An 18,665-nucleotide genomic window follows, 5' to 3' on the forward strand; every position below is an offset into this window, starting at 1 on the left:
GGGTTGGTTCGCGGGCCGCTTTAACATCAACTTGATTTCACGTGGGCCGGACCATTTTAGATAGAATATTTAGATTTTTTTTCTTCTAAATGGATTAAAATAACTGGATTAAAAGTCCTGAATATTCTGTTTTTATAGATCTAAAAATATGTTTATTTTAGCTTTTTTATGTATTTTTAGATTTTACAAAATGATTTTTGAACTAAAGACACAGAAAGAATGGATTAAAAATGACAATTATTGATTTAAAAGGGGGAATTCAGGAAATTAATACTCATCTATACTCTTCATTTTAATTTGATCCTAAAACAGAAAGTTGGCACTCATCATTTACTTTACCGGGCCACACAAAATGATGCGGCGGGCCAGATTTGGCCCCCGGGCCGCCACTTTGACACATGCTTTAAATACATATTCATGTCATTTCCGGTCAAATGCTTTGAGAGGCGGAAGAGTGGTTAGCGCGCCAGTCTCGCAGTTCCAGGGTCGAGGGTTTGATCCCAAGACCTCATTTTGTGGAGTTTGCATGTTATTCTCAGGCTTGTGTGAGTTTTCTTCAGGTACTCCGGTTTCCTCCCTTATCCCAAAAACATGTATGCTAGGCTAATTGTATGCTAAATGGGCCCTAGTTATGAGTGTGCGTGTGATTGGTTTTCCTTTGTATCCTCGTGCCTTGCGATTGGCTGGCCACAGATTCGGGGTATCCCCGCCTGGTGACCGTATATAGCTGGGATATGCTCCGGCACCCTCCCCGACCCTTGTGAGGATGAGCGGTTGGGAAATTGAATGAATAAAAAGATGCTTGTGAGATACAAGTCAAGGCAACGCCGCATTGAATGTTATTATACTTGTATAATGACAATAAAAGCATTCCGTTCTTTTAAAGCCACATTGCAAAATGGAAACGCCGTTCGTCATGGCTCGTCTCTGTTCTCTTGGCAGGAAGTGAAGATATTCCGAGCACTCATCCTGGGCGAGCTGGAAAGAGGACAGAACCAGTACCAGGCCCTGTGCTTCATCTCGCGCCTGAGCCGCAATGAGATCATTCCCAGCGAGTCCATGGCCCGCCTCCGACAGGTATCAAAAACCTATCAAAGGCGTGTTTCCATTTCGCCCGTTGATTTATCGCTTTCCTAGAAAAACCCTCACGCCATCCGCCTGGCGGAAGAGCGTCGCGGCGCCGAGCAGCTGGCCATGAGCGCCGGGGTCAACGCCAGCCGAGCCTGGCAACTGAGCGGCCACGTCCACAACATGTGTAGCGAAGCCCGCGAGGCCATCTACACCACGGAAGCTGACGTCAAGCATTGGCTGGACAAAGGTCAGCTGTTTTACTGCTTGCCTTATCTTTGGGATGTTTCTGCTACCCATGCTGTCTCAATTTGGGATTGTACTTTGTTTTATTTTGTATGTTTACATTCCTAAGAAGTGTTGTTTTTTCCACATTTGGCATAGGAGTGTGATAGAAAGCCATTGTGTACAACAGGGGTGTCAAACCTAGTTTGGTTGGCGGGCCACATTCATGGTGCCCAGATCTCATGTGGGCCGGACCATTTTAGATATAATATTTAGATTTTTTTTTTAATAAATGGATTAAAAGAACTGGATTAAAAGCCCTGAATATTCAGTTTTTTTATAGATCTAAAACAATGTTTATTTTAGCTTTTTTGATATATTTTTAAATTTTACAAAATGATATTTGAACTAAAAACACAGAAAACATTCTGTAGCATCTATTTTTCCCCTCATTTTTCTTGTTTAATAGTTTTTATATTTTTTGAAAACACACAATGCTCAATAGGAATGCCATTTAATGTGGTTATGCCCGGCCAGCATTTTTTATTCAAAGACCTCTTTAGCGTACGTGAACAGCTGTTGATATGAAGACTTGACAAAAGCATTTGCTTATCTATAAAGTCCTCCTCACGGCGTGAGGATAATTTGCATGAAAGCGGCACTGTTGTCCCCTGGCAGGAGCATTAGAACAAGCAAACAATGTCAAATTGTCATGCTCATGCAACCTTTATCTACCGAGGCCATCATAGACGCACCATTTTTGCATGATAAAGCTTCCCATGCCTCCTCCTTATTGTAGCTACTACCCAAACTTGGTTAGACTTAGACAGTTAGTTACCCAAAATTATTTAAGCACATTTATTCCATAGGAATCGATGCCTGGACTGTTTAGGTAGTTAGTTTAATAAATATTTCCGACCAATTCCGTCAGCTACATGGATAATGGGACAATTTTGATCACATGTGTTAAAGTGGCGGCCTGGGGGCCAAATCTGGCCCGCTGCATCATTATGTGTGGCCCGGGAAAGTAAATCATGAGTGCTAACTTTCTGTTTTAGGATCAAATTAAAATGACGAGTATAGATGTATATTAAATTTCCTGATTTTCTCCCTTTTAAATCAATAATTGTATTTTTTTAATCCATTTTTTCTGTGTTTTTAGTTCAAAAATCATTTTGTAAAATCTAAAAATATATTTAAAAAAAGCTAAAATAAACATTGTTTTAGATCTATAAAAAATTGAATATTCAGGGCTTTTAATCCAGTTCTTTAAATCAATTTCTAAATAAAAAAATCTAGATATTATATCTAAAATGGTCCGGCCCACATGAAATCAAGTTGACGTTAAAGCGGCCCGCGAACCAACCCGAGTCCGACACCCTTGATTTAGATGTTTACGTAACTAGTAGAATTCTAAGAAAAATGCTTCTTCGCATTCGCAGGCCGATTTTATCAGTAGAAAACTTGGCGTTAAAATGTCATGTTTCCAAAAAGGCAGTCTTAACCCTTTATTTGCATGACAAAACAACCACTTGAATGTCATTCAAATGAGCAGTAAAGAATGCTTTGAGGGATTCAACCCCATTACATGATAATAGGCCACCTTTTGCAAGGTCTACAATAGTCTACAATGAAGTACTAATTCCGGGGTGGCGAACAAGTTAAACACAAAGAGTGAAAATTTGAAACGGCGAGAGTCAAAGAGCCGCATCACCTGCCAAAACAGACAGACACACTAAAAACACATCTAAAACCATATTATTCACCATAACACTTTCTTGCCCTTACGAAATAACAATGTGTTCATTTCAAGGTAAGTGTCCACAATCCAATCTGCCCCCAAAAAATTTAAATATAATTTATTATGTGTTTTTAATGGACCCCTGAGGAATTTGAGTGTGTTTTAAGCGAGAATAAAAATCTGAGAAATGTGAAATGAGTCAAAGAGTCGCAATATACAAAATATGAGCCAAAAAAAGAGCCACGTTCATTTTGGCCTGGAGCCGCATGTGGCTCAAGATCCGCGTGTTCGCCAACTCTGTTCTAGTTTCATTTCAAGGTAAGTGTCCACAATCCAAATCTGCCAAATTATTTTTTAAATATAATTTATTATGTGTTTTTAATGAACCCTGAGGAATTTGAGTGTGTTTTAAGCAAGAATAAAAATCTGAGAAACATGAAACAAGTCAAAGAGCCACTGTATACAAAATATGAGCCAAATTTTAGATATAATATTTAGATTTTTTTAATTAATGGATTAAAAGAACTGGATTAAAAGCCCTGAATATTCAGGTTTTTTTTATAGATCTAAAACAATGTTTATTTTAACTTTTTTATATATATTTTTAGATTTTACAAAATGATTTTTGAACTAAAAACACAGAAAAAATGGATTAAAAAATTACAATTATTGATTTAAAAGGGGGAAAATCAGGAAATATAATATACATCTATACTCTTAATTTTAATTTGATCCTAAAACAGAAAGTCGGCACTCATGATTTACTTTCCCGGGCCACACAAAATGATGCGGCGGGCCAGATTTGCCCCCCCCGGCCGCCACTTTGACACATGTGCTTTAAAATCAAAATAAATGGTACACAAATTAAGATGCACGTTATTTCTTCAAAACAATTTAATATGCTATAAATGACTTTCCAAAATATGGAAACCCTGTCAAATTTCTCTTTAACTTTGGACCCACTTTTGTATTTCTTTTTGCAGGCCGTGACGGCTCCACGTTCGAGGTACTACCCCACAATTCCGAAACGCCCCAATTCCGCGCCTGTCACGCCACGGGCGACCTCTGGCAGCCGTGCCTGTGCACGTACGCCTTGCGCCTGGAGTGGTACCCCTGCCTGCTCAAGTACTGCCGCAGCCGCGAGCCCACGGGCCGAGGCTCCTCCTACAAGTGTGGCATCAAAAGCTGCAGCAAAGGCTACCGTTTCACATACTACGTCCCCCAAAAACAGTTGTGCCTCTGGGACGAGGAGACTTTAGTTTGAAGCCACGTTGTCGAAACTAATGAGGAAAAACTGGATCAGGTGGAGCTGTGGTCGCTTCCAGATGTCGACGCTGGAAAAAAATGAAGCCTTTTGGGAGGGCGGAGAAGGAAAAAAAAACAATCGCTGTCACCGATAATGGGATTTTTGCCTTCAAGCTGGTGGCAGAATTGTCGCTAAGGATGAGAAAACATCCAAAAATGGCAAAGTGCCTTTATTAAGCTGTGCATTCAGATTTATGAACAGTATTGTGCAGGGTTTCCCTAAACTGTGCATCAAAGTGGTTCTAAAGTGATTTATTTTTCAGTTTTTGGGCAAACTAGTAGCGTTTGTCATGTTAAGTTAAAATCTGTGTTTGTAACCGTTAATTTATCATACAATTTTTTTCTTCTTTTTTGGAAACCCTGCACTATTCCATATGGACTGACCAAGGAAATACCAATACTGGATTTATTTATTTCTTATTTCAGACATTTTCAGATTTTTTTTCTTTTTTTTGGTTCTGGTTCTCTTCTCGGGATTCATTTTTATTCATTCTTTTCCATCCTGAGAAGATTCTTAATTAACCACGGTTCCTCAAGCAACTTGACAAAGGATTCAAGTTAATAATGTGCCTAGTCCTTTTTTAATAAGGCAGTCTTACTTTGACCTTTTGACCTTTTTGGTGTTCTTTCCCGGCTGGGAATTACGTGCTGCTGCCTTATTGGAAAGTGTGTTGTAATAAGCCAAAGTGAAAGAAATGGTTGCTCCAAAAAAAAGTCATGTTTAAGAGGACAAAAACAAGTTATTCAGGAGGACATTTTACAATAATTACAAAGAATTGCATTCACTCTCCTAACTTTTTTTGTGGCCTTTCCCATACTGCCACCATTTGGTCATTTTCAACACACATGTTTACGTCCTCTTGTTAGGATTTGGAATTTTTAGGTTTGCATCTTAAAATACATGCTTACTTATTTTGTTCTATTCAAATCATTCTTTAAATGTTTGGGACCAAATGGAGCAATAATTTGACTTTTTGAGTAACAAATGAACCAAACTTGTGAATTTAGCTGACTTTTTTTTCTGTGAGAAAGTGCCTTAATATTCCTGCCTTTGTTATTTGTCTAAATTAAGGGTGGACAACCTTTTGGGGGGGATTTATAATGCAGTCTGTCATGGAACCTCAAAATCAAGTTTAGCCAAGAAATAATTTATTCTCAATTACTCATGATACAGGCAATACTATAAACACATTATATGGTTGCATCAAAAGTCTTCATGCATTGCATACATGCAGTGAGACCCCCCAAAGTGTTCCCACTCCTGGTTTAACTCCAAATTGTTTTTCCCCCCTTTGGTTTAATTTTAATATGCTGCAGAAATGAGAAATTAGCTAACGTGCCATTAAAGAATTATGTTTCACAAGGATAGCATTTTATTTGCATTATTATATAAATATAAAATCTGAATTATTAGGACATATGGACAGTAAGATCTAATTTCATATGCAATATTGGTTTAATGTTCTAAAAGTTTTTTTTTTTTAATTGGCCATCCAACTGCACGGTCTCTTTAAATTTGTGGGTAATGCAGCTTTTGACCTCAGAGTGTCGCTGTTTGACAAAAAAACGAAGTACCGTTTCTACCCATTGAGCAGTCTTGCAGAGGAATGTACAAAGACGCATTTGCTTAAAAATGCAATAGACACCCGGAATCTTGCTAGTTTAAACATGTTTAACAGTCATAGTTCGTGGTAGCCCAGATTGTAAGGCGTGTCGCTGAAGTGTTTACGTGGTCAGATCTTGTCAAGAGGAGCTTCAGCCTGATGGAGGACAAAGACTACACGCCAAAATGAATTGTGTGATTAATATTTGAAACAAAATATATTAAATCACGCCAGCCACATGTCCGAAGTCAAGGTAAATATAGATTTCTTTTTTCGTCATGTACATTGGAGTAAAAGTAGGCGGCGAATTTGTTAGCACGGTAGCCTGCTGTGGCTAACCAAACTGCAGCGCTCCTTTCCAAATTTCTCTTAAAAGTCATCATTTTGAGGTTTGGAAATTGTTTCGTCCTTTATTTTAATATTTGGTTTGTGTTTAGGGTTAGGAGGCTTAATGGGATCTGTCAAATCGGTCTTGATTTATTCATTTTTATGATAGGGCTGTCATTAGTTTAATTATTTATATTATTATTATTTATATTATTTAACTAATTTCCGCTATGGTTTTTTGTACGCTTTAGTTTTCATGTAATCAGCATTTTTGAAGTCATATTCGTGGTATTTTATATAAATCCTTCTTACAGGTTTTGACTTTTCAGTCTTTTGCGTAGTAGCAAATATTTTTATGAATCGTTGTTTTTTTGAACGCTTTAGTTTTTATGTAATCAGCATTTTTCATCTCATATTCGTGGTTTTTTATATAAATCCTTCTTACAGGTCTTTGTCATAGATGACTGCAGTACAGCTTGTCACATTATCCCTATAATTTGCACCATTTAAAAGAAAACGTATTAATTTGCAGAAAAAAACAGAAATAACATCCCTTTTAACCATAAAAAACTGAAGTCCTTAAACGCAACATGAACAATAGATGTCAGTGTATTGACCACTCAATTGTAGTTTAATAGTGACAAATTCTTATTATACTCGCCTGTATCTCGATGTCAATAACTTTTAATGATTATATATACAGTCCCAGTGTGTCCTCCAATCAAATTGATGACCTGTGATTTCCAAGTGACCTTTGTTCATCAGTATTAAATATTTCGCAATGTAAAAACACACATACACGCACATTTTCGCCACGAATTGCTTCAGAAGCAAATATGTTCCAATGTCCTAACCCAGTTATCTCTCATCTAGTTTTATATTGTGCAAGGCAAGCCATAACGGTGAGGGTGGACCCGTCCAGCTGCATGGCACGAGCGTCACAGCCGGCGAAGGCACGTCAGACCTCACCCCATCGAGCCCTCAAGGGGTCGACTGTAGCGCTATTCTCGCACAAGCAAAGGCGAATTGTTATGGGAACAATATCACACTGCTAGTACTGTAAGCGATCTCACCGAGCGGGATGGCCTTGTTGCCTTCAGAGGAGAACATGGTCGTGTTCGGCGCCCTGCTGAGCCTCGCCGGTTGGGCGTCCCTCTACTTCGCCCTGTGTCACCTCAACGGCCGTCGCAGCTGTGAGTGGAATTGCCGACTGGTCACCCTGTTGCACGGCATCCTGGCTGTGTGCGTCACGGCCTACATCGGCTACGTGGATGGACCGTGGCCTTTCAATAACCCAGGTAGGATTTAGAGCAAGGGTGTCAGACTCTGGTTGGTTCGCGGGCCGCTGTAACGTCAACTTAATTTCACGTGGGCCATTTTAGATATAATATTTAGTTTTTTTTAAATTAATGGATTAAAAGAACTGGATTAAAAGCCCTGAATTTTCATTTTTTTTTAGATCTAAAACAATGTTTATTTTAGCTTTTTTTATTATATATTTTTAGATTTTACAAAATGATTTTTGAATTAAAAACAGAAAAAATGATTAAAACATTACAATTATTGATTTAAAAGGGTGAAAATCAGGAAATTTTATAATTTAGATTTTTTTTAAATAAATGGATTAAAAGCACTGGATCAAAAGTCCTGAATATTCTGATCTAAAAGTGTTTATTTGAGCTTTTTTTCTTAGTAAGGGAAATCTCTTTTAATCATTATGTTCCATATTAAAGTGGAAAACAGCAAATATTTCTATATATTTTTATATTTTACAAAATGATTTTTGAACCAAAAACAAAGAAAAAATGGTTTAAAAAAATTACAATAATTGATTTAAAAGAGGGGAAATCAGGAAATTGAATATACATATATACTCGTCATTTTAATTTGATCCGAAAACAGAAAGTCGGCACTCATGATTTACTTTCTCGGGCCGCACAAAATGATGCGTTGGGCCAGATTTGGCCCCCGGGCCGCCACTTCGACACCTGTGATTTAGAGTCTCTTGAGTATCCGTCATTAAACCGCCCAAGAACTGTTGTATTTGGAAATACTAGTTTTAAACATGGGGGCAAAGTTCAACATGGCATTGCTAAAAATTGCCCCTAGGTATGAGTGTGAGCGTGAATGGTTGTTTGTCTCCTTGTACCCTGCAACTGCCTGGCCAGATCCAAAAGGCAGTTGGGATAGGCTCCAGCACCCCCGCGAACCTAGTGAGGATAAAGCAGTTCAGCAAATGAGATAAAAATGGCAAACGCCACACTAGTATACAAAGACGTGCAGCAACATACAGACGTTAATGCAACAAAATGTTCATGCTGATATTCTTTATCTTCTGCAAAAAGCGATTTGAAGAATGCAACCAGTAAAAATGTGTTTTTTTGATTAGGTACGAAGAACACACCTTTGCAGATAAGCGTCATGTTGCTGAGCCTAGGCTACTTTGTCTTCGACATGGCCTGGTGCGTCTACTTCCGCACCGAGGGGGCCGTCATGCTGGCCCACCACAGCTTGAGCATCCTGGGAATCCTGCTCACCCTCTGGCTGGGCGAATCCGGCGTCGAGGGCTGCGCCGTCCTCTTCGGCAGCGAGGTCACCAATCCGCTGCTTCAGACGCGCTGGTTCCTCAAGCAGACGGGACGCAACGGCACCCCCCTGGCGAACGCCGTGGACGCGCTCTTCGTACTGCTCTTCGTGCTCATGCGAGTCTTCGTGGGAGGCACAATGCTCTACTGTGAGCTCATCTCGCCGAGGCCCAGATTCTTCATCAAGTGCGGAGGCGTGGCCTTGTACGCGCTCTCTTGGGTTTTCACCGTGGACATTGTTCGCTTCGCCTTGCGCAAGAGCCGGAGTTGGCAGGGACGTCGGAAGGAACGGCGAGAGGACGCCAATGGTCACAAAGGAAAGATTGACTGAGCGCCGACCGCAGATGACTTCAGTTGAGATGAAGATGTTCTATTTAGGAGCAAAAAAAACACATTGCTTTAGGCAGTCATTAAAACGGATCACTTTGCTTGTTGTCGAAGGGATTTAATAGGCAAAACAGGAGGAGGAGGCTTATGCGGCTGGAAATTCAAGCACTAACAGATGTTGCTCTTGGTTACGCCAACAGAGGGAAAAAAATGGTTTCTCCCAAGGCTGCATTTGTTTGCGCACATCATCTTGTAGCCACAATTCGTGCATGAGTCATTCCAACCAAAACCGAAAACTGTTTAGAGGAAGCTCTCGGTCTCGTCTGCAAAATCTCGTCGCCAGGTTGCTACGATGTTGAAAAAAAAACGATTGATCAGTCTCAATGTTGGTTTAAACTTCCATAGTACATAAATTAAAAAAACAACAACAACATGTTGCCCCTGGTAACAGTGAACTACAAAATGTGTCCCAAAAAAACATGGCCGCTGTTTGTGTACAAACTTATGAGTCATTCAGAAAACATCAACAAAAAATATGTATGGTTGTGTACATCACAACTATGGACAAATGCTTTACTCAGGGATTTTATTTTTGATAATTAACCTCTGCAAAAGTCATCTTTATCCCCTCATCTCATTTGGTGCAACTGTGATTCTGACTTAATAATGGATTAGAGAGTGAATGTTTTTAAATTAAAAGTACTGCGCTTGAAAGGGCCAAATGAAGTGTCTAGTGAATGTATTTTAAATGAATAAATCTGTTGTTATTACTTATACTTAACTTTATAATGCAAAATTGGTGCAGTAAGCTGCTAAAAAGCCTGCCATTTGATTATTGTCAGCTGCCACTTTAGCTAGCAAGTTTCAGCTAAATATCAACATTGTGAATTTACAGAGGAAGCAAAAAGTATATTTGTGGTGTGCCTTAATTTAAGAACTATATTGTCTTTTTGGATTCTTTACTGTAAATTCCACCTCATTAAAGTGGCCAATGCATTAATAAATGGGAATCCTGTGGTTTGTGTACATCTCAATTTAAATTGTGTATATATATATGTATATATGTAGTATATAAATACACATATATACATGTATACATATATACATTATACATATATATATACATATACATATACATATATATATATATACATACATATTTATATATACACACATATATACACATTATACACATATATACATTATACACATATACATATACACATACTATACATATATACATATACAAAAATAGACACTTGCCCTTTAAAGGGTTAAAATATGTAATTACTCAACCTGGTGTGCCCTTTATATCCACTAAATGGCGGTAGAGTGTAACGATGACCTGTTGCGTGACGTGGATCCTACATTACAGAGGTATACATTGTTCTTTTTAAAAAATATTTTATTACAGACTGTAACATTAAACTAACGCATTTTGATTACGTGAGAAAGGTTAAAAATATGTTTTTTATTTAATTTGGGAGGGTCGAAATAGTGGGAGTAAAGCCAAAACACAATGATTCACACAATGGCGTGTCTATCGGTGGATAACAGGTTTAATGTTAGATTTCTCATATATTTTTATGTGTTAAATCTTATGATTTGTGTTTGAATAAATCCAAATGTGCAAGATTTGTTTCCCTACCGTCCTTGTGTGGCTCCTATCGACGTCAGTTACGTCATTATCATGATTTTAGTGTGTATACATGGAGTTTATGCATGATTATTACGCTCGGACAAAAAAATAACAGGGATACGGTTATTCTTTTTCACTTTTTTTGCAAATATTTGTGTGTTTTGATGCATTTGGAAAGGCAGGATGCTGTTTTGCCACCTCCCGGCGGAAGTGGTTGCTGGAAGTTTGGGATCGCGGCGGCTGGCAAGCTAGCAAGCTAGGGCGTTGCTAGCGGCTCGCAGAAGCGCTTTTTCCGACGGTCCCTCAACTTTTCCTTCCTCGTACAAATGACGCCGAGCGTCGGGATAAGAAGTCGCGAGCGTCCCTGAAACTTTTCAACGCTAATCGGGGTGTTGTTTTCGTCCACGATTCTTCATTCGCGGGGGACTACTCTTTCTCTTCTCACCCCTCGAGGAGACTTTTTTTTAAGGACGTGGACCTTAAAAAAAACCTAGTGGCATATGAGGAGCGTTTTCTCCCCACTCATCGGGATCGGACTTTGCTTTGTTTGCGGCGGAAACACGAGTACCCTGAACACACCATCTGATTTTTTTTTATTTTACTTTTAGATGGACGTATAATACCGAACTCTCCTTTCCGTTCAGGATTCTCACCAGCGAGCATTTCGCTCATTCACACACTTTTTTTCCTCTTTTTTTTTCGAGTGGCTCGTCTATTGGAAGTATTACGGTATCGGAAGACTCTTCAAGGGAGACTGCTATATCGTGCAGGAGATACCGTAAACTGCCGATCGGAGGAATCCGCAGGATCTCCCAGGGACGTCTCGCCCCCACTCAAGCCGAGGAGGGGTGGTGGCAAGCAGGCAGACGGACGGCATCGCCACGCTGGATTACCCGAAAAGTGGGATGTGAATGCGGCGCGGAAGAGCACGCAACCCCGGTCAGTAGTGTTAGGATATCACCGAGGGTCGGAAGGATATCATCTTTTTACTCAGGCCCTGATTCATTTTTTAGGGTCTGCACCATTTTAAGGATCCAGCTTCCTGTGACCCCCTCCTTCCCCAAACATTGAGAACAGTTGCCGCCTGCGTCGCTGGCTTTTATATTTATTTATTTATTTTTAAAAAGGCAGTTTTTTTACGAATGCCAGAGAAGGACGATACATCAACTCGCCTCATCACACTCTGGAAAATGATAATCGGATATAATTCCCTGCAAATCTAGAACCGGAAGCCCAATGAGTGACACACAGTCCAGCTTCACTGACAGGTATAGTATACTCAAAAATGTTTTTAATAAAAAAATAATGATGTTGTTGTTTTTAATATTTGTTGGCCTTGGAATTGTCTGTACATATGAACAGTGAATTCTCATAGATGTGTAATTAATTATGTCATACTCAGATGCACTCTAAACAGCGTGTTTATGACAGTGTTTTGTTTTTTTCATTATTGTTGATAGCCTTAGGGGTGTCACAATTAATGGGGTATTTCATTCATTATTTGAATTTAAATGAACAATTTTGATAGCTGATTAATTATTTAGGAGACTACGTATGTCTAATTTTCCCAAATCTTGTTATTTCTGCCTTCTCACAGTAAATATTCTGATTTGTTTTTCTTTATAAAAGCAGAAGGATTGCATTTTGATCAAAGTACAGTCATAATCAGTTCATAATCTATTTTGGGTTTTACTACCGGTCATATAAAAAATTATGTAATTGAAATAAATAATTGGAGTAATGATGCGTTCATACAATCGTCACAAAAAAATATGACTATGTTGATCAATATTTTGCATTCTGGTTCAAGTAAGCATTTCCTAATCATTATATTGATCAATATTGATGTGTTATTACATCCCTAATTCGTAATTTAGCATCTTCAGCAACCATCTGACTAGCCAATGATTCTTTAATTCATTCATTTTCCATACCGCTTATCCTCACAAGGGTCCTGGGGGGCGCTGGAGCTTATTTCCGCCCCGAATTAGTTGCACACAGAGACAGACAACCATCAATCACAGGTGCATGTGATAAAGTGCATTGATACTTCCAAGGAGGCGGAGCAAGAAATCTGGGAAATTCACATTTAATCAGCTAAAATAGCACGAACAACATTTTCTTCGGAAACGCTCCGACTTGTGCGATGTAGCTCACTGATTGGACATTATGTTCTTCCAAGTACTGTAGAAATCTGCTGACTAATAAATGAGTTATCCAATTACTACGGCGCTGCATCAGATCTTGATAGAAATGCTGCTGATGCCTGCAAATGTAATGGACTTCTTCCCCCTGCAATATACTTTGTCATTCTAAGAGCTATTTCGTACAGCTTAGGTAAAGACAATGTTACACCCGAGATCAATCTACCGTCTTACAAAACAAAAGTCCCCAAAGTGTTGGAAAAAACCTTCAGTTTCGGACACGGGTCATCTAGTTGAAGAGGTGAAGCTGTTTACGTAGACACTCTGGCCTATCAAAATAAGGCTGTAATCTATCGATCACAATTTACCTCTTAAAAAAATATTGAAATAAATTATTGAAAAGCCCCACACATTTCCGGGATCAGTCAGATTCTTTACCCAGTTGGCTCCCCATAGGCTGAGATAGAGAATGGATGATGGCTAAATAGTCCAAAAAGGGGCTTGGTGAACATCAATACAAACGTGCCATCTGTTAAAGTCGGCGCCCTGAAGCCAGCTTCAATTGCGAGCGGGTGAACGCGACGGGTGACGTCACGTCAACCACTTTCATTGTAGTCTTCTCCACAGGCTGTGGTTACAACTAAGCCTTTAACGCTTACCTTCTTCTGCAACCATTAAAACGATCTTTGGATTTAGACCAAGGGTGTCAGACTCGGGTTGGTTCGCGGGCCGCATTAACGTCAACTCGATTTGATGTGGGCCTGACCATTTTAGATATAATTTTTAGATTTTTTTATATAAATGGATTAAATGAACTGGATCAAAAGCCCTGAATATTCAGTTTTTATAGATCTAAAACAATGTTTATTTGAGCTTTTTTCTTAGTAAGGGAAAATTTCTTTTAATCATTATGTTTCATATTAAATTGGAAAATAGAAAATATTTGTATATATTTTTAGATTTTACAAAATGATTTTGGAACTAAAAACACAGAAAAAATGATTAAAATAATTTCAATTATTGATTTAAAAGGGGGTAAATCAGGAAATATAATATACATCTATAATCTTAATTTTAATTTGATCGTAAAACAGAAAGTCGGCACTCATGATTTACTTTCCCAGGCCACACAAAATGATGCGGCGGGCCAGATTTAGCCCCCGGGCCGCCACTTTGACACCTGTGATTTAGACGGAACCTTGTAATCACCTTAATGGGGGAATCAGTCCGCCTGTGGATGGCGCTATATCAGTTCAACAGCAAATACATCATGTCTGTTAAGTGTTTATTCCATAAATTCACTTTGGAGTTATACATTGAAGTCATGCTTGTGTGGTTTTTGCTGTTGTGTCGTGGCCAACTTTCTTACCTGAACCCCCTTCATACCTGCAAGTAAAGCCAACCAAGTCTGTGGAATGTGCACACTTGCTCAGTTCAGGACAGAAGCAAACCCCAGTTAGAGCGTCATTTGTGCAGGATGCAAGCAAGAGTTTAAAGCCGCATTATACTTCACGCCCATCCCCCAATTTGCAACGATGACAGCAGTGGTTAGCACCCACTTTCATTGTGTTTTTTTCAGTTGTGGCTCTCATGAACCGACTGCAGCGCAGTTGTTTCCAAAGACCAAAGTGTTAAGAACATCTTTGCGATGAAAGTAGATTGGTACCTCTGCGTATATTTGTTTAACTCCGTGTTCAGTGTGTTGTTCCCTGTCTGAACTGTGACCTAAAAATATTAATTTTATATACAAGTAAAGTAACTGCAATTGCTCCTATGTAGGGCATCAGTGGCCATTTAGCATTTTTAACCACATTGTACTGAAGATCCAGGAAAAAGATGCATTTATCTGGTACATCGTCACTACATCATCCACATGGGAAATTCACTGGTCCTTTAAATATTCTAACTATAATTTCTGCGGGGTAGCGTCTAAAGTCCAAAAATGACAGTACTATGTCCTTGGAAAAACATAAAATACTAATACTGTGTTTTGAAAATGGATACCATCAAATTTTGGGAGCCCATAATACATGACTAGAGAGGGAAAATGCGTACATGGGTGATTTTGGGTGGGGCGTACTATACACAAGAGCACATGTGTCAAAGTGGCGGCCCGGGGGCCAAATCTGGCTCGCCACATCATTTTGTGTGGCCCGGGAAAGTAAATCATGAGTGCCTACTTTCCGTTTTAGGATCAAATTCAAATAAAGAGTATAGATGTATACTACATTTCCTATTTTCCCCCCTTTTAAATCAATAATTGTCATTTTTTAATCATTTTTTTCTGTGTTTTTAGTTCAAAAATCATTTTGTAAAATCTAAAAATATATTTAAAAAAAAGCTAAAATAAACATTGTTTTAGATCTATAAAACAACTGAATATTCAGGGCTTTTAATCCAGTTCCTTTAATCCATTTATTTAAAAAAAAATCAAAATATTATATCTAAAATGGTCCGGCCCACATGAAATCGAGTTGACGTTAATGCGGCCCGCGAACCAACCCGAAACTGACACCCCTGCACAAGAGTGTATTATACTGGGGGAAATTACTATACATCCCAGGGGACATTAGTTGCTTGGACTGTGCTCAATGTTGCAAACATGGGTTTATATTTCTCGGGAACAAGGCTCAAGTCTTCAGCGACAGAACAACAACATGGTTACGGTTGAGAAAGATGCAAAACACTTTGGGCAACAGATCCAAAACAATGTGGAAGCGGACTGCAGGCTTACCATATTTTCACGACTATAAGGCGCTCTTAAAAGTCTTAAATTTTCTCCAAAATAGACAGGGCGCCTTATAATCCAGTGTGTTTTATATATGGAAAAAAATTAAAACGTGTCATTCATTGAGGGTGCGCCTTATAATGCGGTGCGCCTTATAATGTGGTGCGCCTTATAGTCGTGAAAATACGGTATTTATGCTGAGATAGAAGTGACCTGTATAATGGATAGGAAGTGTTTTCCATTGATTTGAACATTTTATATTGAGGTGGTGTGAGATCTTTTGCATTTTATTGTCATGCTGTTGACCACGCTACGTGACATCTGTCGGGGATGGGCCGCGAGCTCGTGGCTACGTTTTGTGAGCCGTTCGTTCTTTGTCACTGAGTTCTGCTGATCTCCACGTTTTTTATTTGCTCCCCACCTCACCACCCACCCGCCCGCCGACCCTGAGGCCCTCCCGGAAAGTGGTGCTGGTGACATCAGTAAAAGTAAACAATAGCAGGCTAGGTTTAGTCTGTATACTCCTCATAGGTTCATGAATGTAGGTCACATGTGATAGGTATGCATATTGGCACGACACGTTTGGGGGAAAAGTGGCCATTCCGATGACCGATGATTAGATATTTCTATTAATAGAAACTGGGATTTTGTCTATTGTTTACTCGCCATGACGACGAATGCTAGCTAACGCATTCAGCGGACTTGTGACAATGTAGAAATGACCACTGAGTGAGTGCTTATTGGTTGTTGGAATGTCAGCATGCTGACTGGTGATTCATCTGTGTTTCTTAAATGTTGCTTATTTCCAACTTTTTAAGATTCAAATGTATTCTATTGCAATTTTTCGTAGTCGCCCGGCCAAACGCGTAAAAACATAATACTTTTCAGGCCATTACAGTAAGTCACAGGTGTCAAAGTGGCGGTCCGGGGGGCAAAGCTGGCCCGCCGCGTCATTTTGTGTGGCCCGAAAAAGTAAATCATGAGTGCCGACTTTCTGTTTTAGGATCAAATTAAAATGATAGATATAGATGTATATTATATTTCCTTATTTTCCCCCTTTTAAATCAATAATTGCATTTTTTTAAAACCATTTTTTCTTTGTGTTTTTAGTTCAAAAATCATTTTGTAAAATATAAAAATATATAGAAATATTTTCTGTTTTCCACTTTAATATGGAACATAATGATTAAAAGACATTTTCCCTTACTAAGAAAAAAAGCTCAAATAAACACTTTTAGATCTATAAAAAACGGAATATTCAGGACTTTTGATCTTTCTTTTCTTTTAATCCATTTATAAAAAAAATCTAAATTATTAAATTTCCTGATTTTCACCCTTTTTAAATCAATAATTGTAATTTTGTAATCATTTTTTTCTGTGTTTTTAGTTCAAAATTCATTTTGTAAAATCTAAAAATATATTTAAAAAACCCTCAAATAAACATTGTTTTAGATCTATAAAAACTGAATATTCAGGGCTTTTAATCCACTTCTTTTAATCCATTTATATTAAAAAAAATCTAAATATTATATCTAAAATGGCCCGGCCCACATGAAACCGAGTTGACGTTAATGCGGCCCGCGAACCAACCCGAGTCTGACACCCTTGCAGTAAGTCATTGGTAGAATTGCTAGCGGTCGAACAATGCGTCAATGTCAACAGACATACAGGCACTTAAAAAAAGTGCAGGGGGATGGTATACTGTTGTGCTAAATTTAAACTCAGCTTTTCAATTCCAGCAAAACCAAGTTCCGAATTCCCAATGTCATTCTGTTACGTCAAATTCGTTGCATCTCCTCATTATGTGTATTTAATCCGCCATGCCCACGGGTTGTGATGCCAGACAGTGGGTGGAGTTTAGGCTTTTAGCGGGTGCTTTTATGTGCTTGGGGGTCTTTCCCATAGCACTATGATCCTGATGCTTGTGGACATTTGTCTACGCTCTCGCCCCGTTAGCAAGGCCACAGAGCTTCGGGGCAACGCATTACCGTCCCTCCACAAAAGACGAGATCGGTACAAAAGAGAAAAGGAGGACAAGTTAGGAAAGTTGAAAGTGTCTGTCGCTTTTTTGAATGAACATTCGATCCAAACTTGTCACTGACCTCAATTTAGGAAGAAAAGGAATCCATATTTCGGGGAAAATGAAAAGCAATTGCACATGCTAGAAAGATTTTTTTAGGGGGTACGGTATTGGCTAAATATAGGTTGGGATTTTAAGTATACCCTTATGTGCTTTTCATTTTGGCGACGTCTTGTAAAATGTTGCCGTTTTACTGGTTTGCTGCGTTGGAGAACTGTGATTTACGGTTGGTCTGGTGGAACTCCTTTCCAGGCTGTTTTTAGAATCCACCACAACACAAAACTCCGATTCAGTAATGTCCGCTTCTGTGAAACGGTTTGGCTGAGGATGGAATCTCTTAAATTGGAAATCCTTTGGTTTTTAATTCGTTAGTAGCTTTTGATCACTACGGATAGTCAACACGTGGATTACTACTCACTCGCTTAATTCCATGAATGTAGGGCGCCATAGGTCCAGTGTTTTTTTTTTTAATTTTAGGGGAAAACCAAGCAGCTAACTCCCACTACACTGTGATTAACCTTGCACTGCTGCCTTTTGCTGAATCAGGATTAAGCAGCCACTGAAACGCTGCTGTTTTTTTCTCTGAGCTCCAGCATCGGGACAGCGACCGGTCTGCGGACTTTGATCCATGACGTATGGATGTTTTTGTCAGCTTCCCAATGCTACATTTACAATCCTGCAACTTTACCAGTCACAAAGTCAAAGTCTTCTGACAGATATGTTCTATTGACTGGTCTTTGCAAACATCTAGATCTGCAATGAACGAGATTTGCCTACTCGAGGCTTAAAAACAAGAAGAATCACGTTAGCATTTCCAATCAAAATGTCGATTTTGACCCTTAATGAAGGGCACGACCGCCAAAAAAAACTTGGTACGGTGCAGCCGCAATCA

At 39.0% G+C, this 18,665-nt stretch overlaps 3 protein-coding genes across 9 annotated transcripts in view; all 3 read left to right on the plus strand.

The window, feature by feature from the left end:
- The first annotated feature begins 813 nt into the window (after positions 1–813).
- Positions 814–5,702, plus strand: oafa (OAF homolog a (Drosophila)). Its single transcript, XM_077611632.1, has 3 exons — positions 814–1,077; positions 1,138–1,318; positions 4,018–5,702. The coding sequence occupies exons 1-3, from the start codon at positions 856–858 to the stop codon at positions 4,296–4,298; spliced, it is 684 nt and encodes a 227-aa protein (XP_077467758.1). The 5' UTR covers positions 814–855; the 3' UTR covers positions 4,299–5,702.
- A 132-nt stretch (positions 5,703–5,834) lies between these two features.
- tlcd5a (TLC domain containing 5a) lies at positions 5,835–10,186 on the plus strand. 2 transcript variants are annotated; one of them, XM_077611630.1, is made up of 3 exons: positions 5,835–6,196; positions 7,144–7,568; positions 8,660–10,186. In XM_077611630.1, exons 2-3 carry the CDS (start codon positions 7,352–7,354, stop codon positions 9,184–9,186), a joined length of 744 nt encoding a protein of 247 aa, XP_077467756.1. In that variant the 5' UTR covers positions 5,835–6,196; positions 7,144–7,351; the 3' UTR covers positions 9,187–10,186. The 2 variants fall into 2 exon arrangements, with proteins under 2 accessions (XP_077467756.1, XP_077467757.1); XM_077611631.1 differs by having other exon boundaries at positions 7,160–7,568.
- Positions 10,187–11,445: 1,259 nt separating this feature from the next.
- The window catches only part of arhgef12a (Rho guanine nucleotide exchange factor (GEF) 12a), a 73,241-nt gene continuing 66,021 nt past the window's right edge, over positions 11,446–18,665 (plus strand). For 5 of the 6 annotated variants that reach the window (XR_013303487.1, XM_077610699.1, XM_077610703.1 and 2 more), the window contains exon 1: positions 11,446–12,089. Coding sequence is in view for 5 of the 6 variants with exons in the window: in XM_077610699.1 (XP_077466825.1) it covers positions 12,058–12,089 (32 nt within the window). In the remaining variant the exon portion in view is untranslated. The remainder of the gene's footprint in view (positions 12,090–18,665) is intronic. The other variant, XM_077610700.1, reaches the window with a different exon arrangement.

The sequence above is a fragment of the Stigmatopora argus genome, chromosome 10 (assembly GCF_051989625.1).
Source record: "Stigmatopora argus isolate UIUO_Sarg chromosome 10, RoL_Sarg_1.0, whole genome shotgun sequence".
NCBI classification, from domain to species: domain Eukaryota; kingdom Metazoa; phylum Chordata; class Actinopteri; order Syngnathiformes; family Syngnathidae; genus Stigmatopora; species Stigmatopora argus.

Bases quoted from the DNA above. Each gene is read 5' to 3' on its own strand.
- oafa (XM_077611632.1), top strand. From the start codon at position 856: ATGACAATAAAAGCATTCCGTTCTTTTAAAGCCACATTGCAAAATGGA. The intron at 1,078-1,137 runs GTATCAAAAACC...TCGCTTTCCTAG, and splicing joins CCATGGCCCGCCTCCGACAG to AAAAACCCTCACGCCATCCG. The intron at 1,319-4,017 runs GTCAGCTGTTTT...TTCTTTTTGCAG, and splicing joins CAAGCATTGGCTGGACAAAG to GCCGTGACGGCTCCACGTTC.
- tlcd5a (XM_077611630.1), top strand. From the start codon at position 7,352: ATGGCCTTGTTGCCTTCAGAGGAGAACATGGTCGTGTTCGGCGCCCTG. The intron at 7,569-8,659 runs GTAGGATTTAGA...TTTTTTGATTAG, and splicing joins GTGGCCTTTCAATAACCCAG to GTACGAAGAACACACCTTTG.